Here is a 23,118-nt window from a genome sequence, read left to right as displayed (position 1 = left end):
TCAAAGAGATAGTTGTATGCCCATTTCATAGTAACATTATTCATAATAGACAAAAGGTGGAGACAATTGGTGTCCATCAACAGATGAATGGATAAACAAAATGTGGTTTATACCTACAATGGAATGTTATTCAGCCATAAAAAGGAATGAAGTTCTGATACACGCTACAACTTGTATGAACCTTGAAAACTTATACTACGTGAAATAAGTCAGATACCAAAGGACAAATATTTTATGATTCCACTTATATAAAATATATAGAATACTCAAATTCATGGAGACAATGTAGATTAGAGGTTACTGGGGCTGTGTAGAGGAAATAGGTAGTTATTACATAATGTTTACAAAACTTGTTTGAGATGATGAAACAGTTTTGGAAATAGTGGTGATGGCTGTGCAACATTGTGAATGTAATTAATGCCACTGAATTACTGTACACTTAAAAATGGTTAAAGTGGTAATTTTTATGTTATATACACAAAGTAAAAAGAGAAAACAGAGAGAATAGTATACACAAAGTGAAAGGACACTATATACAAAGTAAAAAGACACTATACACAAAGTAAAAAGAGAGGCAGATAGAGAGATGGATGAGGAGAAAATACTTGCGACATGTATAACAAATTAGTAAAATCCAGAAGATATAAAGAACTTCCACAAGTCAACTAAAGAACAGAAAACCCAGTATAAAAACGGGCAATGACTTTTATCAGAAGAAGAAAAACAAATGGTCCACAAAAAATAAAACTATGCAAAACTAGTGAAATGTAAGTTAAAGTATGACTGAGAGGTCAAGTTTCACTCATCAGACTGGTAAAAATTAAGGAATTTGTTAATATTTAGAGGTGAGGGGAAATGGAACCATCATTCCTGCTGGTGGGAACGTAAACAGGGCTAACCTCTTGGGAAGGCACTTTGGTCATACTACACACACACACATTCAAACACACCCTTCAAACACACATGAAAAGCCAAATGAAGTATGATCATCACGTTCACTTTTTTTTTCTTTTTTCTAGCTGTAGCTTTGCAGTCTTATTGACATCTGGATGTGCCGTGTATACATTTTGATTGGATAAATGCAAGAATCTGGCAACAATCATCTTTAGACAAATTTATAGGTTTATTTTTATGCTTCTCTTTAAATAGTTGTTTATGTCTATAACCAATGGACCACCAAAGATTATAAATTAAATAATATAGAACTAAAAATTAAACAGTCTAAAAGCATGAAATGGTCAAAATGCTTGGGGTTTGAGGGAAGTGAGTTCATCTGTAGCTAAAGGGGTCCTGGGACCCCCAACCTTCCCTACACACCACGTGCACGCACTGTTGACTATTGCATTAAAGTGAAAACAGTGTTTGGAATGGGATGAACTGAAACTACACCCACCAAGGAGAGAAACTTGTGATTTGGGCATCATTCAATATGGGCGAATGTGAACAATGCTTTGAAATGGGCAGGAAAGATGACCTCTTCTCATTTTCCAAAAAGGCAGGTCAAAGTTATATGAATAAGAGGAATAGAAAATTCTTTGGTAGATGAGATGTGGCAGAGGTGGGGTGGAATAAAGTGGCAAGAGGGTCCTTCACAAGGAACTTAAATCCTCAAGATGTTGAAGTATATTTGGTTTTAGCCATGTTCAAGAGAAAACCAAGCACAGCCCAAGAGGAAGCTTCTTCCCACAGTACTCACCCTCCCTCTGGGCAGCAGGCAGGCCACAGCTCGACCCTATGCAAAGCCACCAGGCTCAGCGAAAATAGGTGGCTATGAAATTCCCAAGGCACTAGCAGGGACTAGGGACTGGATGAGCTGGTGACACAACTGGAAGAGCTTCTAGGGAGGAGACCATGAGAGATGAGGGGGAGACAGGTGGGATCGCCTCTGCAGCCTCCTTTGTGAGGCCCCAGCCATTATCAAGGGCTCGGTGGGGGCGGAAAGGGGCAGAGTAATTGAGACCCGCTTTTCACTTACAGCCCATCATTCCTTCCAACTTTCTATAGTTTTAGGCTGCTGACCTATGTGAAAAGCAGCTGATTCAGTGTGATGCCATTTGAGGACAGTGAGTGAAGAGGTACCTGACCCAGGTGAGGAGTGTCCCACCATCTCATGGTCAGAGGTGGTCAGTGCCTAGTTCTTACTTGGAACACAGCAGTGAAGAGTGGTTGCCAAAAGAAAAAAAAAAAAAGATTCAGTATTAAATACACTGAGTTTGGGCTTCCCTGGTGGCGCGGTGGTTAAGAATCCACCTGCCAATGCAGGAGACATGGTTTCGAGCCCTGGTCCAGGAAGATCCCACATGCCGCGGAGCAACTAAGCCCGTGCGCTACAACTACTGAGCCTACGCTCTGGAGCCCGCGAGCCACAGCTACTGAAGCCCGTGCGCCTAGAGCCTGTGCTCTGCAACAAGAGAAGCCACCGCAATGAGAAGCCCGCGCACCGCAATGAAGAGCCAACGCAGCCAAAAATAAATACATAAATGAATTTCAAAAAATAAATAAATACGCTGCGTTTAAGGAACCAGAAGCAGACATCCCAGAGGCCAGAGAAAGGCCTAAACCATAAATTGGGGAATCAGCTTATGGATGGAAGTGAATGAGGTCATCCAAAGAGAGTACGCAGAGTGAAGAGAGGGCCTGTGATAGAACCAGAATGACACCAGTATTTCAGCGTGTCAACCCAATCAAAGATCACCAGGGACAAATCCATAGTCCAATGAAGTCAGGTTTATTGACCCATTGCTAGGAGGAAGACAACACATCAGAGGAAAAATGAGATGTCCTACCAAACACAAAGGAATAGAGTTCTTATAGGATTTGAGAGAGAGGTGGAATTAGGTGAAATTTAAATGAGGCAATATTTTGATGGCTCAAAGCAAAGCAGAACTGCGTCTGGACTGCTCAGTGGACTCAAGGTCCTGTTTCCTTGGAAACAATAAAGTTAAGGCAGATGTGGAATATATGTTTAGAAATCCCTTATCTGAGTCTCTGCACCTGGATTGTAAATCCTGTCCTTTTAGTGATTTAACTCCTCAGGCAAGAGTTTCGTTCCTACTTATATAATTTCAAACAGCAAAATTTCTGACAGTCTATGATTTTAGAAAACAAAGTTGCTCGCTAAGAAAGAAGTAGTCACTCAAAGGAGGGGGTTGTTATGACATTTTATAGTTGCAGTATATCCTTGGGGAAAATATTGTTTCTTATTAATTTTGCAGCTGGCTTTATCTGTGCCCGTTATTCCAGCCTGATGAACATCACAGCAGATTTTTACAGTCTGAACTAATTTTTAGGTTTTCAAGGGACACACAATGGAGGTGGAATCTGCAAAGCCTAAGTGTAGTGAGTAGGCAGTGTGGACAAAACAGTGTTGCCTGACGTCAGTAAACAAAGAATGCTTCCTGCCATCCAGCCATCAGGCACTGCAGGCACCCCTGAACGGTGCACCCTGAGGGGAATTCTGGATGGAGAAAAACAGGATACTAGCCCTAGATAGTTAAGTTGCATACCAAAGGAGTAATTTCAATGAGCCCAGACTCTTGCATCTTCCCATGCATAGGCACTAAAACAATTAACTGGAGATGTCTGGTTTCTTGTGTGTGATTAGCAGTAATCTTTGGATGTTCACTACATGTTTTTTTCAGGAAAAACTCCTTGCTCCTCCCTTACGTCTTTGGAACAGTCCTTCAGAGCTATCTGAGAGGCTGCCATCCCCGGCTATAGTCCTCAGTAAGGCTGCGAATAAAACAAAGTTCTCAACTTTTAGGTGGTGTACTTACTTTTAGTCAACAGTAGGAAGAAAACTAAATTGTCAGGTCTCACAAAGCGGGAAGGTGATTGTAGGTATTGAACACTAAGAGGTCTAGTCTAGTATAGTGTGCCGCTGTCAAATATGGTAGCCATTAGCCATAGGTGGCTATTTAAATGTAATTAAAAGTAATTAATTGAATTTAAAAAATAAACTCAGTAAAAGTTTTTCTTCCTCCATGGCACTTAGCCTCATGTCAAATGTCCAGTAGCCACAGATTAGACGCTACCCTATTGGACAATGCAGCTATAGAATATTTCCATTATTATAAACAGTTCTTTTGAACAGCAGTAAGAGAACTCAGAGTCCCAGGCGACGGTGACGCCTGGGAGTGCAGTCTCCTAAGAGTGATGGGGGTGGAAGCCCTGTGGGAGGTGCAGACACGTAGTGTGTAGTATTCTTTCTAAAACTCAGTCCAACAGCGCTACTCTCTCCCTATGACAGCTATCGTGTAACTCGTGCGTACCTCGAACCCACAGCCCAGGCTCAGAGAGCGAGGCTCCACCACTTCATCGCGTTTCCCTGCCTGCACAAACTCACTACCGTCCCCACACTCCATCTCCCCACGTGCCCCAGGCCCTTTTCCCGCGACTCTGGCTCTTGGACTTCTGGGAAATGTAGTTTTAACAGCGTTCCAACTCGGAAAAGTTCTAGCAGCGAATTGAGACTCCCAAGAGGCAGTGCACGGGCCGCCATATCTGCCGTGAGGGGCGCCAAAGTCGGCACCCCTACTAAAGTACAGCGGTAACTGAGATGCTGGAGTCCTGGGAGACCGCGCTGTGCCTCTCCCTGCCATTCCTTAGGTCTCCGCCGCTCCGGAGTTGTAGAAACGCCTCAACCCAAGCAGAGCAGACAGGGCCCCAGGGAACCATAGTAACTGGGCGGCCACAACCACTAGGGGACTTGAAGGCAGCGTCCGACGGCGAACAGCCAGAAGGCCATTGGGCGGCCCCTTACGCGGAGCGCACGCGCAAATGCTGGGCCTCAAGGCTTCCGTAAACACCAAAGAGCGCCTGCGCAAACAGAGCGCCTCGGGATGGACACGAGGGGGCGCCTTAGCAAAGGTAAGAGTAATAAATAGTAACGTAACCGTCCCGTTGTTCTTCTGTTGTCCTTTTTCTTATGGTTTGCAAAGCACAGCCCCCTTCATTGCCTCTCTTAATTTGATCCTTAGAGCAGTCATTTTACCAGTGGGGCAACGGGTCAGAGAAAGTCATACAGCCAGAGTCCTATCTTAAGAGTGTGGAAGACCACAGATGGTTCAGGATTCAAGGACTCTAGCCCAGGCTCTATCTCTGAGTTGCTGTGTGACCTTGATAGTTCTGTTCCCCTGAGGACCTAAGCTTTCTCATTTGTAAATGGAAATAGGTTATTGGAAGGATTGAATAAGATCCGGAAGTGAAACTAAGTTGCCAAGCAATGTATAAAGGCAAAAGATTATTATAATCGGGTGATTGCAGATTGAGGAGCTATTTCCTCATTATACAAATTGCAAAACTGAGGGCCCCAAGAAGGGCAGGAGCTTGCCCCAGGTCTCAGCAGTCTGTGAGCAAGGGCTAACGCACAGGCTTCCTGCGTTTGGGCTTGGAGCCCTTCCCTGCACCCCAAGGATTAGTGTCTTTGTTGGATACAGGCTTAGAGAGATGGAGTCTGGAGGAGTCCCTATTCCTCATCCTTCTCCTACCCAACCTGGGCCTAGTGGAGAAAGGCCCTGTTCTGTTGAGATGACTACCAAAGGCCAGAAACTAAGGAGGAACTGGAGAATCCTGAAGACAGAGGACAGTGTTGCTGGAGCTGTACAGACCCTGCTTCTCAGGAGAGTGGCCCAGGTAAACGAACGAACTCAAGTGTGACAGATGAAGGAGTAATATGAAGGGGACAGACCCTGAATGGAAAAGAGTGGGCTCTGTTTCTGAGCCTGGGAGGAATTGGGTGCTCAGGTGATTCCAGTTGGGGCCAGCGATAGCTGGAGGTGGTGCCTGGGCTGGCTTGGATGCTAAGGAGATGAAGTGATGCTGGTTGAGCTGAGAGGCTGTAGGAGCCACTCCTCCAACCAGGTGGAGCAGTCAGGTGGCACCATAGGCATACCTTACCACCCCCCAAGATCGGGCAGCTGCCTGCCAGGGAAATGAACTTTTCTCTGTCCTTTGGAACTGGGCTGTACCCAGTTGTTTGTCTCTGGAGTGCTCTTAGAGGTTCTGGACATAGGTATAGGAGGGGCTAGGAGACCCTAAGGTCTGGTTGCAGATGGGGCCTCCTCAGGCAAGTCATGAAAGGCAGGTGTTTGTAGAAATAGAAATTCAAGATCCTCCCCACCTCCAAGTATCTAATTCCCTGGACCTTCACTTATCATCTGTTTTCAGCAGGGGAAACAGAGGCTAAAGGAAGAAAGAACTTTTCTTCAGGACACACAAGGAGCTGGCGTAAAATTGGACTAGGACAGGGATCTTTCCATTACATGGCAGTGATCAAACATCTTCATCAAACATTTATTGAGTGTCTAATGTATACGCTGAGAAGAGCTACCTTAGGGTACAAACAGAAGCCAGGAGTGCAGTCAGACCTGGCTTTTAACTAGCCCTCCCAGTGACTTAATGCTGGGATCCTTGGCGAGTCACTACCCCACTCTGAGCCTCACTGTCTGTAGAGTGGCGTGGTAAGCCTTATTCAAGGGCTGTCTTGAGGTATAACTATGAAATAAATGAGTTAAGAACTGTTACACGTGTAGAACATCACCAGGCACATGGTACATGCTCAGCAAACATTAGCCACTCTTTGTTACTCAGGAACACAGGTGGAGGCCAGCTGCAGATAGGGTTCTCCCAGAGCCCAGCAGGGGCAGAGATGTCGCAGCCCCAGGTCTGTCCATCTCCCAGATACCTCCACTCTGTGCTCAGGGGGCCTGCATTTCTGGAAGTCGAAGGGGGCACTCACATCCCCATTTCCCCCTCTGGCACTGGGAACCTGGCAGGGAGCATTTACACCTCTACATGCACGTGATTCACTTCCCCACAACCTGGGTCCAGAGTAAAGGTGATTCTTGCCCAAAGGTCACAGCCCTGGACAGTGAGACCAGAACCACAACCCTTTCTCCCGGCAGGACAGAAGTCCCAAAAGGCTGACAGCAGGGCCTTGACTTGTGTGTTCCTTGAACAGAGCAGGAGCCACGGGCAGAGAGGAGCCTGGGTGGGAGACAGGGCCCAACGTCAGATAACCCTGCCGCCAGCCCACCCTGTTTGAAGATGGCAGTCTTGCTCAGTGGTAAATTCAGCTCTGGTCCAGGCCTCCCTAGTGGAGGTCTGGTTCAAACCCCTTATTCACAGAGGAAGAAAGAGAAGCCCGGAGAGGCCGGGAACTCACCAGGAGCCCCACAGTAAGGTGGGAGTGAGTCTGAGCCAGAACTCAGGTGTCCTGATGTTAGGCCAGGGCTCTGCCTGGCAGCTGGTTTGGAGGGGGCAGGGCTTGGCTACATCTCCTTCCCCACGGCCACCACAGTCCCGCTTGGAGCCAGCCTCAAATGCAGCCACCTGGGTGGGTTGTGGTCGGGGAGTGGCAGGGTGGGGGTGGGTGCATGGATAGGTAAAGGGAGGGGGGAGCACAGGACCTGGTCAGAGAGAAGCCCAGAGCCGAGCTGGGGCAGGTGGACTGGGGAGCTCTCCTTGGTGTGTGTGGCTGCTGTAGGATTCTAGGGCCTTGTTAATCCGTCTGAGGCAGCAGAAGATAAAACTACCACGGGAGCACACTCCTGGAGGAGGGGAGCAGAGCAGATTCAGGAATGAGTCACAGAGCCCAAGCCCTAAATTTAGAAGGTGCTGAAGGAGGCAGCCGCCCCCGGGAGAGCACTGTGGAGATGCCCGCTAACGCGGGGCACCAGGGCCTCAGGGAAGGGGGTAGAGGTTGGCAGGAGTCCCCTGCACGGCAGTGCCCCATGGAAGCTGGGTCTATTCTAGGCCTGTTCCAGGTGTGAATTTTGGCCCCAGAATGAACCCCGACTCAAGGCAGAGCCTTCAGCCCCACTCACTGACAGAGCTCCTAGCAAGCCTTCCCCACACCAGCCCTTCACAGGGTCCTAGGAACCAGCCCCTGGAGTGTGGACGTCTCAGTACTGTCCTGCCCGCTGGCTGGGCATAGCCAGGCTCCCTGGGTCCTGCTGCTGTCCTAGCATCCAGTTGTCAGACACTGGGGAAGGGGCTGTGTGGATGCAAGGAGCTCATGCCATTGAGCGAAGGCCTTCCAAAGGGAGCCCATCCAGGCCTTTGTAGCTGTTTGGAATTGGGGTGAGGGAGGGGGACAAGATGTCATAGCACTCACTTCTGCTTTATTCTCAGCCCTCCAGGCTCCAAGTGAACCCAGACTGTTTCTTTTCTTCCACGTCAGAGGAGGGAGGCACTGCCTCCAGGTCAAGGAACAGAGGCTTAGGAAAGAGGCCATGCCTTGGGGACAGCTGGCAGACGGGGGTTAAGGGGCCTCAGGAGACAAGAACTGATAGCAGCTGTGGCGTTTATTGAGTGCTCATTGCTTGCTGGGCACCGTGCTGAGCTCTCCACGTGGGTGAACTCACTTCGTCCCCGAGGCAATGGTGTAAGTCCTACTAGCCTACTCATTCTAGAAATGGGAGTACTGAGACACAGAGAGGTTAAGTAACTTGTTCTAGATCACACAGTAAGAGGTTTTAACCCAGACAGCCTGGCTCCATAGCCCAGGCTCTTACCCATTGTGGTAGACTGCTGAGCAGGGTATTTCACCCTGTCTATTCCTCCTCCTCTTCTGTCCTTCCCGCCCCATCCTCCAGTCCCTGTACCCTAGAGTCCTGGGAGCTTCTCTCTGGGCCTTGCGGGGTCTTGCTGCCCAGGGTGCTCCCAGGCTTGGGGGAAAGAGACTAACAGAGCTCCACTGCAACCCCCCCTCCATGCAGGACTTCACAATTTACAGAGCCCATCCACCTGCCCCAGGCCGGTGGAGGGGCATCCTGAGCACCACCCCTTCGACAGGAAGACAGACCAGAGAGGTGCAGGGCCTTGCCCAAGGTCGGCAGGGCCCAGGGTGGAACCATGGAGACTCCTCTTTGGGAGGGCCCAGGCCCAGATGGCCAGCACCCCCTCTGCAGGCTGGGTCCTTCTGCTGATGATGTCTTTGGGGCACTGCCGCCTGCAGCAGCTCAGTTCGATTGCTGGGTTGATGCAGCCTTCCACAAGCCCTCAAGTTTCCAGTCAGAGGCTCCTGATCCATCTGCCTGACCCCAGGCCCTCCCCTCAGCTATGTGCTCAGGCTGGGTGGCAGTGGGGGTGGAGGTGTCTTTGTGTGTCTCTGGGGAGGACGAGGTTTTCTGGCCCTTTTACCAGGGCAAGAACTCCAGCCTTGGGACGACAGCCTCTTTTCTGGAAGCCTGCACAACTTCCTTCTTTCCGTTTCTTCATATTTTTTAATCTCAAAGCTGGGCCCTCAGTGCCCTGCCAGGACAGTTCCCACCTCCTGGGACCAGAGGGGCCTCTGGGGAGCACTTAGGATCACCCGTTGGATGGGGGAAGGGGCAGAGGGTCCACCCCCCCAAACCCCTAGGCTATTGTTCCTACCTGGGAGAGGCTCGTCTAAGAGGCCTGCTTGAGGAGCTCAGACCTGCCCAGGAACACAGCCCAGCCCAGGTATAACATGACTTCCCTTGCACCCCTTCTGCCCCTGCCAGGGGACCACACGTGGGGATACCAAGGATAGGTTCTGTTTCTTGCTGGGCCTTATTTTTCTCGTTTGTCAAATGAGGCTAAGAGTCCCTGTATGACCTTCCACCTAAGGTTATTGTGAAGGTTAGACAAAATGAGTGTGGCAGACTCTTACTCTGGCCCAGGGCCCCTTCACAGAGAGGATGTGCAAGGCCGTTCGTGTGTGTGTGCGTGTGCACGTATGTGCACGTGTGTGCACCAGCTGTGACCCGGGTGCTGACTGACCTTCCCAGGGCAGGTGAGGGACTGGTGTAGCTCTCTGAGGCTTTGTGATGTGGGTGTGGCACAGGGCCTCAGGTATAAGGTTGCCAGATTTAGCAAATATTTGCTACATGCTCATACTAAAAATGATCTTCCTTATCTGAAAATCAAATTTCACGAGGTGTCCTGGGTTTTATCTGGCAACTCTACTTGGGTGACCTGGTGCACCCGAGCCAGTGTACCCATGTTGGGCTCCCACGCATGAGACTGAGGTTGTATGTGGCTGTGTGGGTCTGTGACAGGACATCAGTGTGATGGCACATGGCTGTGACAGTGTCACCAGGAGGAGAGGGGATGTGGGTAACTGTGATTGTGTGCCTCTCTGTGACTCCCTCAGGCTCTAGCAGCTCCCTCAGGGCAGTGCTTGGGCTCTTTGCTCAGGGAGGCCCAGCAGGGGTAGGAGACCCACCCTGGGCAAACACTTAGATCCAGGTCCAGTTGGGACTGGGGTGCCGAGCCTATTGCCACCTGCATCAAACTGTAAAGGACATGTGCGTCTCAAGGCCGAGCCAGCCCTGGGGGCCTCAGGGTGCTCTGCCCTGGGCCCTTCCAGAGGGGCCTCAGGAATTACCTCTCTACTCTGCTCCTTCCTGGTGACATCACACAGGTCATTGCCCAGTCTTCTAGAACGGTGCCCCCAGGATACTGCCTCGTTACCCTAGGCAACCTGGGAATTTTCTCCAACTAAACTGGCAGGGCCAGTTACCCCTGAGGAGAGGGAGTTGGGGGAGAAGGCGTCAGGGGGGCCTTCTCCTCATCTCCCAGGGGGAGATCCAGGCAGCCATCCGTCTGACTAGATGATGAGTTGGAGGGAGCACCCCAGAGCAAGTCAAGACCTGGTAGCCCCTCATTGTCCAGGACACTGGACAGGGTGGGGCCCTTGGGCAGAGGATGAATCCTGAAGCAGAGAGAGGGTGGTGACTACCCCAAGGTCACCCCTGGGGTAGTGAAAGTAGTGGTGTATAATGGGGAACAGGGACAGAGCCTTGGGTTAGGAGCTGGGAGACCTAGGATCTTACCTCTGCTTTGTCCCTGCTGGTGGAGCCTTTGTTTCTCCATCTGTACAGTTAGGGGCTGTGGCCATATGATATCAGTCTCAGGGTCTTTAGTCCTGACGGGGACTCAGCGAGGGGAGTTGAGGGGAATGTGAGGGACCAGGTCATGGGTGGCTCCAGGCAGGTGCCCTGACCCTATTGCAACAGCTGTCAGGGGGCAGTGAGCAAGGACTGGTGTGGATATCTCCAAACGACCGCCAACCCCCATTCCAAGAGTCCTGTGGTACTGGAGGTCCCTAGATGGGTTCTGTCTTACTTTGATTCAGGGGCGTCCCCATGCCTCCCACACCTCAGCTGCTCTCTCTGTGAGGGGCATGTGTAAGACCAGCACTTGCTCAGCACCGTGGGTAATGATTCCTCACATTCTCATGATCCCTCTCAGTTTGCTAAGCACCTTCTCTTTCTCTTACACGCTCCTGCCTTCCACTCCCACTCTGACTCCTGATTGTTGTTGTCCCATTCTGGGGCTGGGGCCCAGAGAGGCACCTCACCCAATCCACTTTCCGTCAAGGGGCCCTGTGGTTGGTGCAGGGGCTGCAGCGGGAAGAGCAGGGTCATGCTTTGACAAGCTTTTCCACTGTTTACTCTTTCCTGAGAATCTTAACAACCATCCTATCAAGATGTTACCTTAACACTTTTTTGTTGGAAATATGCCATTTTTGTACAGTGCATTTATTCCTCCCTACCCTTCTCCCTCCGGTTATATTTTTAGTTACTTGGAGGTGAAACTGATACATGTACAACTCTTTTCCTTGCAATAATTCTCAGAGAGTAGGTATTATTATTCTAGATGAAGAAACTGAGGCTCAGAGAGGACATGTCACCTGCTCTTGGTCACACATTTAGGAAATGGTATAGACAGGATTTGAACCCAGTTCCACAGGCCCTTTGCACTTCCAGGCTGTGGGAAGCAGGGATGGCCAAGTCCTAGGACTCCTCTCCAGACTCCTCCCCCAGGTCACCCATCCCAGCCCTCCTAGCCTTCTCTCTGCTGCCCAGGGGTGTTTGAGACAGGATATGAATCTGCTTTGATCCAGGCATGTTTGGGAGGCTGTCATGAACCCTTGAGCTAGAGATACCTAAATTCCTGGGGTTTGGGGGGCCTGCAAGAGCAAATTAATGATGAATACGATGAGGAGTGATGCCCCAGCTAGCCTGGCCTAAACTTCCAGGCAGGGTTGAGCCCAGGGCATAGCCATCTGAGCCCAGAGGTACCAGGTCACCCACTTTTACTGCCCCAAGACCCAAAAGATTCATTCTTGGTTAATCTATATTTGGATTTGAGTGTTGGTTTGATTTCTGCCATGTGTACCTCCCTGAGTTTGTGTGTCTCAGGCTGGCAGTGCTCTGGAGGGTGGAGAAGTCCTGTCTGTCCTCACTGCTATCTCCTGCTGTCACCCCAGCCTTATCTCTTCTACCCTAGACTGGGTGATAGGCATGAGAGGGGTACTGCCCTGGTGCCTGCTGTCAGCTGAGATGTGTGTCATTGGGGCCCTAAGAAGGCAGGAGCCGCCAGGCCAGTGCTCCTCTCTCTTTTCCTCGTGGCAGATCCCAGAGGCTACAGTTCACAAAGCAGGCTCTGTGTACCCCTCTTTGAATCTCCCATTAGCCTGGGTATGAGGCTGTCAGATAAAACCACTGAAGCCAGGGGAGGGGCAGTGAACTGCCTAGGGTTGGGGTGGAGGCAGAAGACATGCATAACAGAGAGCCAGAGCGCTGGCCTCCTGAACCCAGATCCAGCCCCCCTGCCACCCATTTCTACACACTTAAAGAATGTGGGTTAGAAGGGGTGAGGGTGATTATCTGACTATGCCCCTCACACTGGAGATCTAAGGTCATCACACAAGCCTCATGGGGACCTGCAACTCATTTTACAAGATTTACTTTGCAGAATGGACCTTGGGGTCACTTGCCATCAGGGCTCCCTGCTCACCCCCTCCACTTTTAAAATTGGGCCTGATTCACACACATCTCAGAGCCCTAAGCACTTCAGGAAGAAACACCTCTATTTGTGAACCCACCGTGACAACTCCTTATCTTTCTGCAGCACCTTTAAGAAAAGCTGTTCCATCCCAGAGCTCTAGGATGGTGAGGCTAGGAGGTTATACATTCTGATGCTCGCATTCTACAGATGGGAAGCTAAGGCTCAGAAAGATGATGGGGACAGCCAGAGCAGAGGAAGGAACCCTGGGGTGGGAGGAGGCTGAGATCTGGGTTCTGGGAAGGATGGCCATGTACTCTCCGTGTGGCAGTGGACAAGTGATGGGCACTTGTGCCCTATTAGCTGCCCATCCAGGGGAGCTCACCACGGGCCCTAGCTCTCCTTAGCCCTCTGCAGTCAAGGGCAAGTCATTAGGGTCAGTGAATGCTAGCCTTGGGCCCATTGCCCCACTCATACTGGCCTCACCTCAGAGAAATTGAACTATTGGCCTCAGTTCACACGGGGCAGCTTTAGGCAGAGCTGGCACTAGGACCCAGGGGGGCATGTAGCAGCCTCCCTGGCTGAAAGGGGTGGCTGGAGTACTGGTGGACCTACCTACCCTGTGGCTGTGGAGCTCTGGACAGCTCCGCCTGGGGAGGGACAGGGTAGCCCCAGAGCTCTGGGGCCAGATGCTCTTGAGAGCCTAGTCTAATCCATGCGAGGTGTGTGAATACATGCGTGGGTGCTCAGGAGGGGTGGTGGTGGACAAGGGCCAGAGTCGGGCTGGAGGAGAGCCTGGTTAAAGCTCCCAGCCGGGAGTGAGATGGGAGTGGCTAGTGGTTGTTGGGGGCTGCAAGCTATGGGCTCTTGACTGTGGTAGGGGGAGTGTGCCCATCTTTGGGTCTCTGGGTGGTTCCTTGTGTCTAATTAGGTTGTTGCAGAGGTGTGTACCTGTGAGTATGGGAGGGTGTTGAAGAGAAGGGGTTCGCAGGTAACTTCCAGAATCCCTCTTCGAGCACCTCCTCGCCCTTCTTCTCAGAGCCCACTCTATCTGGGCCCCTCCCCGACCCCTGCCTGAGGACTGGTAGGGCCAGGTCCCCTTCGGAGGCGGGTAGGGCGGGCGCTAGGACCCGGCGGGGCGGGGCGGGGCTCCGAGACCCATCTGCTGCACCTCCGCAGCCAGGAAAATACCGAGCGCCGGCGAGCGGAGCCCCCGGAACCCCCAGCCTAGCCCGGGGAGAGGGAGGGAGGGAGCGGGGGCGCGCGGGGCGGGGGGGGGCGCGTGGGGCGGGGCCGGCGGCGGGACCCACTGCTCCTCCCCCCAGAGCCCCCGCGCGGCCCCGGTCGCCCGGGCAGCGCGGCGGCGGCGGCGGCGGCGGCGGCAGAGGCGTTCGCACCTCCGGCCCCGGCGGGCCCCGGCGGAGCAGCTGGCACAGGTGAGCGGGCCGGCCCCGCAAGCACCCCACCCCACCCCCACCACGGGCCCCGCGCCGGCGCCGCTGCCGAGTTAGTTGAGCCAGTCCGGCCAGCGCTGCGCGGACCCCGCCGGGCCGTCCGTCACCTCGGGTCGCGGCTCCCCCCGGGTCCCGACGGGCCCCCCCCCCCCGCACCCGATACGCAGACCTCACTCCGGCCCCCAAACCGGAGGTCTGGGTCGCGCCTAGCGAAGGGGTCGGGGGGCGTACTGCTCTGTACCGGCGGTGCGCGCTGGCCAGCCCCTGCCTGTCTCTCTCTACCCGCCAGGACCCCGGACAGCCGCACCCGCGCCCCCAGCGCACTGACTCCGGTTCCCAAACCGGTCTTTCAGGTCCCTGGAAGGTGGCGTCAGCATCTGCAGCCGCGTCGACGTTGTTGGAGCTTCCGCGGAGGACCCAGGAGAGCCGGACTAGGACCAGGGCTCTGGGCCTCCCCCATGGAGAAGTCAGCTGCCTCAACTGAGCCCCAGGGGCCTCGGCCAGTCCTGGGCCGCGACAGCGTCCAGGTGCCCGACGACCAGGACTTCCGCAGCTTCCGGTCAGAGTGTGAGGCCGAGGCGGGCTGGAACTTGACCTACAGCAAGGCCGGCGTGTCTGTGTGGGTGCAGGCTGTGGAGATGGATCGTACCCTGCACAAGATCAAGGTAGGGTTGTCCTGCAGCAAGTGTAGTCTGCACTGCACCCTTACTTCCTCTGACCAGGGAGTCTCCTGGTCCTCCCGCAGGGTTACAGACACCCGGTTGCACACCTCAGACTCTCCTGTGAGAAACCAGGAGGAGGCACAGTTTGCTGGGCAAGCCCCCATCTCACAGGTGGGCCAACTGAGGCCTGGAGAGGGGGTGTGACTCCCTCTGGCTCACTCAGCCAGAACCCAGGCTTCTGCACACCCCTGCCTGATCCGGGGAGGTGGGCTGCTGTCAGGCCTACCTAGGAGAATGATCTCCCTCAGGGAGCCCTCTGCCCATGGAAGCCTTCACCACGTCCTGACTTGAGTCATCTGAGGAGGGAGACTGAGCCCTTCTCTCCTGAGTTCTTGGTTCTCTCAGCCTGAGCTGGGTCTCTTTCCCCACTCTCTGCACCCTTGGGTGCCAGGGATCTGATTCCTTCCTGTCTGATGCTCTGCTCTTCCCCCTTCCCTCCTGGCTGTTCCCTGAGTCTCTCCTGCAGGGACTCAGGATCCTGGCTGGCAGATCCTGAAAGCAGGGCTTAAATGTCTCTGCCTTACACAGGGCCAGACTGGGGGTGGGCTGGGGGAGGAGAGGACCAGCAGATGCAAGGAAGATGTAGGCACATTCAGCCTCCCTCACAGCCATCAACCCCATTCCTCACAACCCCCTGATTTTCTTCTCTTTGCTTAGATAGGGCCGGCTTGGGGTTTGGGACCCCGTGAGCCCACCTACCCTGGGGAACTAGATGGGGAATAGGCTGGTGAAGGCTCTGATTAGAGGCCTCGGTAGCTTCCTCCAACATAACACATCTGGCATTGCTGTGAGTGCCACTTTGCAAGGGGGCAGGTCTCCCTTCAGTGGGGTGCTGGCAGTAAACTGTACCCTTCCCTTTCTCTTGCCTCACCCTTCCTGCTGTCCTTCTCGAACATGTGGAGGAGTGTATTCCTGTGGTGGAGGGGGGCAGAGGTGGAAGCAGGACACTGAACTCAGAGGGCACTCCTGCCCGTCCCCTACTTCAGCCCCTCTTGCCTGGGACCTGCTCTTGGATTTGGATTTAGCTCTGGCATCATGGCCTCATACCAGGGCCAGAGATGTCTGACCTTCCCACTCTGACCCTGTGCCTTTCTGCCTCACTTTGTCTTAGTCATTTAGACCTTTGTCCACCTGTCCCCGTGTGGTCTTCTGGCTCACCCATTCTGTCTTCCCTTCTCCCTTCTATAATTCTCTGTCTGCACCCTGGCTATCTGACTGTCTCTTTCTCTCTGGGTTTCCATGTGTGTCTCCCCTCCTGGGACTCTCTACCCAGGCCTGAGGACCCTGGGCTGGGGCCTTCCCGGAGGCCTGACCTGTGTCTGAGCCTGAGGAGCAGGGAAAGGCAGGGCAGCTGGTATGTTCCAGCTTAGTGCTCTCTGAAGACAGGGACAGGTCCTATCCTTCTTTGCGTCCTCAACCTCCAACACAGACAGAGCAGGGATGTTGGTTGAATGAAGGGTGGAAGGAAGGAAGGAACAAAGAAACAAACTGAATAAAAGGTGAGCAAAGTTGTGAGAACAAGGTTGTTTTCCTGACTGTGACCTAGGAAAGGCTCAAAGGCTGGGCTGTGCAGTGGGGTGGGGAAGTGTAAGGTCCCCACCGAGCTGGCTCTCCAGAGGGAAGAGAAGGGGAAAGTCTGAATTGAGACCAGTACTCCCACCCTCTGTGTCAACAGGGCGGAGCTGCCTCCTCCAACTGGCTTGGTTAATGAATAAACCCAGCCTAGTCCAGGACTGGAGTTGGCAGTTCTGGGGACCAGAGTGCCACAATGGACCCCTTGTGGCCAGATCAGATTTGTCAGGTGTTCTTCCTTGGGAGTGGAGGGGACTTGGAAAAACAGGGGTATTGTGGGCTTGTGGTCAGGGCATACACCTGACCTTCCTTCCCTCTCAGACTCAGCAGAGGTTGGAGGTGCCTTTACAACCCCAGTTTCATACTCACCCCTCACTGGGGTGCAAGTATGGACACCGAGGTCCGGAGAGGAACGGGGGCCAGCCCAGACTCACACAGCCAAGTCCCAGCAGAGCCAGACTTGGCACCCAGACCTTTAGCCTCCCTGCCTAGTTCTCTCTGCTGTGCTCCCCACAGTGGAGGGGGGACTGGGGCCAGGAGGTGAGCAGAGCTGGGGCCTAAGGAGGAGGCTGGGGCCTTGGTTACGGGCATCCTGAGATCTCTGATCCCCTCAGCACAGCCAGATGGAGCTGTGGGGGACAGGCAGAGGTCTCTGAGCTCCCCATCCCCAAGATTCCAGGAATCCATTTCTGGTAAGAGCCCCTGCTCTGAGCCAAGCGTTTCTCTCCATGGTCTAATTTACCCTCCGGCCAGTCCTGGGCAGTAGCAGGCTTGTCTCCATGCTACAAACAAAGAAACTGAGGCTGAGAGAGGTGATGTCACTTGCCTAAGGTCATGTCAGCTGAGGCAGGAGTGGAACCCAGGCCAGCCTGGCTCCAGAGCCCCTGCCTCTCTCAGCTTGGGCTCACATCTTAGTCAACATTCTGGCATTTGACCCCATCAATAACTCTTTGAAGGACGTGGTGTTCTCATCATCCCATTCTTGTTTGATAAATGAGAAAGCTGAGGCCCAGAAAGGGGAGTGGCTTGTCAAGGTCACACAGCAGGTCTGAAGCCAGAGTCCCCTGGGTCACTCTGGGAGGCTGCGACTCAACCACAGGTATTTGTTGAGCTCCCCCCTCCCCACAGCCTGTTCTGGGCCTGCCCTCTGAGCTGGAAAAGCTCCTGTACATGCCCTGTGTGCATGATCCCAGGTTGGGGGAGCGGGTCCACCTATCTGCCTACCTGATTGATTTCCTCCACCTCACTCCCTTTCCCCCAGGCTTATCTTCTCCCTGCCCCTGCGTCCAGAGGTTTCTGGAAGACACTGTGGCTCTGGCCCAGCATTTGGAGCCAGGACAAAGGGACAGGGCTGCTGGAGGCCACCTCTTCCCTTTCCCTCCCTCCTGGCCTCCAGCCTGGTCTGGTCCCAAGCCTGCACTGTGCTCCGGGCACTGGAGAGGAGGCAGATACCACCTCCTGAGAGGTCAGGCTTCGTCCCAAAGGCAGACGCTGCACATGGATCCTGGGTCCAAGGCAGAGGGAAGCTTGGAACCTGAATACAGGTCTCTCAGTGCCCAGGCCAGGCTTCCCCACAGCTCCTGTAGCAGTAGAGAAAAGGGAAACCGGGGCGTCTGTCACTTATTCAAGCAGGGCCAGCTGGGGAAGAGGCTGAGGTCTAGTCCTGGCTATGGTATTCTTTTGCTGTGTTTGTGACTGTGGGCACATCCCTGCCCTCTCTGGGTTATGTCTCCATCTGTGCCATGGGGCTCTCCTGGCTCCAAGGGCCTCTAAACTCAACGCCTGGGCTGGGCCCATGGAGAGGGATGAGGCACAGGGGACAGAAAGCAGGAGATGACACGGCCTGCCCAGCCCTGCCCTGGATGCTCATGTGCTCGGGCTCTCTGATGCTGCTGTGTACCTAGCCACCTGAGAGGCAGAGGAGACCTGGCCCCTGTCCTCAGAGGTGTCCAGACCTTGGTGGAGAGAAGACTGACAATTCCAGGTGACCCCCTGCCCACTGCATGAGGCAGGTGTCCATAGGCAGACCACAGAGGCAGGAGTGGGCCCGGTGGGTAGGGGCCTTGAGGGGCTTGATGGTTGAAGCAGGGGTGCGAGGTCTCCTTGGGGAGTGCAGCTGAGAACCTGAGGTTCCTCTTGCCACAAAAAGCTGGGTGGTGGGGACCTATCTCCTCTGACTTCCTGTCCTATGACTCTTCCTCTTCCCCTTTGGAGAAAGCTTCAGTGACCCCTCCCTGACCTGTCTCACTGGCCACCTGCTTCCACACCACAGGCCCCCTGGGTTCCAAGCTCTTAAGCCAGTGCTCTGGCCTGTCCCCTCTCAGCACCTCATTCTCTCCCCCTGTAAAATTTGGGATCATCTCAGGGATCTCCAAGGACCCTTCTCACTCTTAATGGTCCATGGGACTCAAAAGGGTCATGGGGAAGGTGGGGACAGCCGCAGGGCCAGGTGTTTTCTTCATGTTGTCCCACTGAGTCTTCACAACTGTCCTGTGGTAGTTGTGAGTCTTATGAACTCCATTGAACAGATGTGAAAGCTGAGGTTCAGGGCAAGAATTCACTTGTGCAGTCAAACAGCTAGAAGGTAGCCGAGGCAGGATCAGAGCCCAGGTCCTTGAGACTCCAAGGCCGAGATCTCTTCACTCCCTTGGGCCTGCTTATTAGCACCATTGGGCCCTTCCGTCTCCTGGACCCTGTGGCTCAGAACCTACCCCTGTCTTCTGCCTTCGGTCTCCCTGTACTGTGCCGTTGTGGGAGGGCACCCTGGAGTGGTCCCAGCTGAGCAAGAGCCCAGTCCTTACTGTGTGACCTTGGGGGGTTACTTCACCTTTACGAGTCAGTCTTCTTATCTGTGGTGGCAGAGGCAGGAGTTAATTGAGTTTTAGGGGTTTGGATTCAGTGAGTTCAGGTTCAGGCTGGGCCTCTGCCACCTCTGGGGCTCAGTTTCCCTCCTCTACAGGAAGAACTTCCTTCTCTACAGGAAGTTGCTGGGTAGGTGGTTTGTAGAGGTTGTCCTGGCCTTAGGCCATGGTAAAGGCTTCTGCACTGCTGAACACAGAGTAAGGATGGAGAGCTAAGGCCATGACAGTCTGTGCCATCTGAGAGGTCCCTAGATGGGGCTCCTGAATCCAGGCTGAGGCCCTGAGACCCCTATCCTGGATGGCTCTAGCTCTGACTTGGTGTGAGGGCAGCTGGAGGAAGTAGTCCAGAGCTGTCCTCAGGGGACAGACAGGCCCCCAGAGAGCATGACCCCAGCGAGTCAGGGTCTGGACCTTCAGGTGCAGGAAATCAGAGAGAGGAAAGGTCAGAGGTGGCTGGAGGCTTCAGGGAAGTCTTTGTGGAGATGCCTGGGTTGGTCTGAGGGGGAGAGCACAGGGTCCAGAGTCCTGGCCATGTGGCCTTGGGCAGATTGCTGCCCCTGCCTAGGCTTTAGCTTCCTCATCTGTCACATGTGAATAGTAGTGCTGCCCTGCCTGTCTTTGGGCACTTCATTCAAGTTGGGGACAAAGAAGGAAATCAAACGAACCTGCCCTCAAGGAACTCCCAGTTGGATGCTGGGACAGACACTTATCACAGGAGCTGCAGAGACCCAGAGCAGGCCTCTGAACCAGCCTTGGGGGCCAGAGAAGGCTTCACAGAGGAGGAATTCTCAGGTGATCTGTTTGGAATTGGGTAGAGAATGAGGAGTACAAGTTTGACAGCATTGGGAGCATTTCATACAGAGGAACAGCTGTGTAAAGACCCAGAGGCAGGAAACAGGGCAGTGCATTAGGAGAGCTGCAGGTGGTTCATTGTGGGGCTTGGAACTCAGGGGGCAGGAGGTGATTAGACAGCTAGACCAAGACTCTAGGATTTGGGTCCTGGAGGTTCTAGGGTACCAAGGAGGGTTTTAGACAAGGTGGGTGGTAGGAGGAAGATGCTGCTGTATTTGTCTGGACAGACATGCCAAGGCCTGCACTAAAGCAGGGACTGTGGGGAATGGAGCAAGGGATTGCATCCAGAAAGATTTAGGAGGGATAAAGGATGGGACATGGTGGTTACAGCATAACTCTTGTGCAGGCTGGGATGTAAGATAGTATGGACGTGCAGCCCCCTGGGGGCAAGGGACTGGTGGGGTGGGTGGCTTCAGTCAGTGTCCATCCACGCTGGGGCTAGAAGAGCCCTCAGCCCCCAGGCTGGCTCTGTTCCTCCATGACCAGGTCCCCAGGCTCTGGCTTTTAAACTTTAACGAGCCCCAGCTCAGTTTCCAGCCGAGAGTCTTTAAAGTTTCAAGAGATGAGAGAAAGGAGGCAGTCCTGGAGACAGATGGGTTTTCTTTCTTCCCCTGTGTCTCCATGCCTGGCTGGGCCACCTGGAGCCAGGGCTGCGGGTGCCATGACCCCGGAGGCCTGGTGCTCTTTAGGGTTCTGGGACCTGAGCTGGGCCGCTCCAGTCTGTTCATGAGGGGCCAGCGGCCACCGAGATAGATGGGAATTAAAACTCTATTCCCACCCTGCCCCCTTACCTTTACCCCTGATCTGGGCAGGTGAGCATCCACCCTCCCCACCCCAGCAACAGGTGAGAGGAAAGGTACTCAGACCATGCACTGGGCTCGAGGTGTCTCTGTCCCTCCCTGTGCCTCACTTCAGGCACGCTTGGTCAGGCCTCGATGCTCTGGGACCCCTGGAGCTGTAGCAACACAGGGAGTGGAAGAAAGTGTCAGGCGCAGAACTTAGTGATGGGTCCCACACCAAATACAGACTCCTCTCACCTGTCATTAAAGAGAGGCTGGGCAGGTGGCACTGGGCAGCTGGAGCTGTTCTCTGGGGTTTTAGCATAATAATTGCCTCCCTGCCTCTCAGCCTGGCTCCCTGAAGGCAGCTACTTGCTACCTCTGACCTCTCTCTAGAATTTTTATGGCTTGGGGCAGTTGAACAATGCCTACAAGTTTACCTCCCTCCCCTTCCCCTCCGCCACCCAATGGGAAGTACAGCTAAATACTGCCTTTGGTCTCCTCTGCATTGCCTGGGCCATTTAATCTCATCCTTCGAGTTCCCTGTCACAACCTGCATCTAACCTTCGTTTCCTGAGAAATCCCGCTACCATCTCCTTGATGCCTCCTCCCTGTTTTTGGACCCTTCTGGATTGCCTGGGACCTTGTACTAGACCAGGGAAGTGATGAGTCTTAAGGCAGAGGCCTGACAGCCAGAGGGGATGGAGTTCCCTTGTGTGTCTCCAACATTCATTCATTCAACACATATTTATTGTTCACATACTGTATACCAAGTATATCCAGGAATTTAGTGGCAAACCAGACACATCAGACCCTGTTGTCATGAGTTTACATCCTGAGGGGGAGACAAGCAAAATAGAAGCAAATAACTAAATAAGATAGCAGATGGTTGTCGTGTGTTATGAGGGCAGGATGATGTGATGGGAGTTGTCTGGCCTTCTGTGTGTGGAGCTGGATTGTATGTGCCTGTGTGTGTGATCTGGTCCTTAGTTGGGTAGATTGTGAGCCCCTCAGGGGCAGGGCACCTGACAAAGGTCATTAAATCTATATTGAATGTGTTTGTGTGTGTGTGTGTGTGTACACGTGCCTAAGGTTGGGTGTATGTGCTCTGAATGTGAGACTCTGTGTGTGTTTCTGTGTCTGGCATTACTTTGTGTGTGTGAGTCACACCCCCTCACTGCAGCAGAGTTGTCTCTGATCCAATTATGTCTCCTCAGCTGTCTCCCAGTGGCTTCCGCCCCCCAGCTCAGCTCTGGCTCTGCCTCGGTTTTCCCCTCCCTGCTTCCCTGCAGCCTCCTGTCTTTGCCTCTGGGCATGTCTCTGGGTCTCAGAGTCTCCCCTTGGGGTGTGTTTTCTATCCCTGTCTTTAATGGTTACTGCCTCTGCCTTTATGTCTCTACTTGTTCCGTTTCCTCCTTTTTGTTAATCTGTCCTGGTTATTTATTCGTTCAACAAACCTCTTCTCATGTCTCCCACCCACTCTGCCAGCCACTGTGCTGGTGTTGGGGACCTGGAGTTGGACCAGACCTGGGCCCTGCTCTTAAGTCCTAGTGGGGAGACTGATGGAGATGGTGACAGCCCTTCGTGAGGACTCAGGTCGAGGGAGACGTGGCTGACAACGTGGTGGGGGGCAGTGGCATCTGGGTGGGACCTGTGGGGCCCATCAGGAGTCAGGTGGCAGGCTGAGAAGGTCTTGGTGGGTGCGGACTAAGGGTGAGGAAGGAGAGGAGGCCGAGCCAGAGTGGGGAGGACGTTTTGGTTAGGATTTGATCTTGAAGGCAGAGAGAGGCAGCAGAGGCTTTCAAGCTGGGCAGTACCATCATCACTGGGTTTTATTTTTTAATTTTTTTATTGTATTTTATTGTATTTTATTTGTGGGATCTTATTTCCTTGACCAGGGATCGAACCCGGGCTGGCAGGAGTGAAAGCTCAGAGTCCTAACCGCTGGACCGCCAGGGAATTCCCAGCACTGGGTTTTAGAAAGCTCCCTGGCCCCAGGTGGCAGATCAGCCTGGGAGCCAGGAGACCAGTGATGAGGCTGTGGCTGCACCGGTCCAAGCAAGGATGTTGAGGCCTGCCTGGGTCTGGCGAAGAGGAGCTGTTGGGAAGGTCATGGCCA

The 23,118-nt window shown here is 53.5% G+C and overlaps 1 protein-coding gene across 7 annotated transcripts in view; it reads left to right on the top strand.

Moving 5' to 3' along the window:
* Positions 1–4,482: 4,482 nt before the first annotated feature.
* Positions 4,483–23,118, top strand: part of STARD10 (StAR related lipid transfer domain containing 10) — a 34,113-nt gene continuing 15,477 nt past the window's right edge. For 4 of the 7 annotated variants that reach the window (XM_079929877.1, XM_079929874.1, XM_079929876.1 and 1 more), the window contains exons 1-3: positions 4,483–4,869; positions 5,439–5,634; positions 14,567–14,878. In XM_079929877.1, coding sequence (XP_079786003.1) covers positions 5,449–5,634; positions 14,567–14,878 — 498 coding nt within the window. In that variant the 5' untranslated portion in view covers positions 4,483–4,869; positions 5,439–5,448. Of the gene's footprint in view, positions 4,870–5,351; positions 5,635–13,738; positions 14,196–14,502; positions 14,879–23,118 lie in introns of those variants that run through there. The other 3 variants (XM_079929875.1, XM_079929878.1, XM_079929880.1) reach the window with 3 other exon arrangements.

This window comes from Stenella coeruleoalba, assembly GCF_951394435.1.
Source record: "Stenella coeruleoalba genome assembly, chromosome: 8".
NCBI classification, from domain to species: Eukaryota; Metazoa; Chordata; class Mammalia; order Artiodactyla; family Delphinidae; genus Stenella; species Stenella coeruleoalba.
Note: the sequence above shows the minus strand (reverse complement) of the source record. Positions and strands in the feature narration are given on the sequence as shown.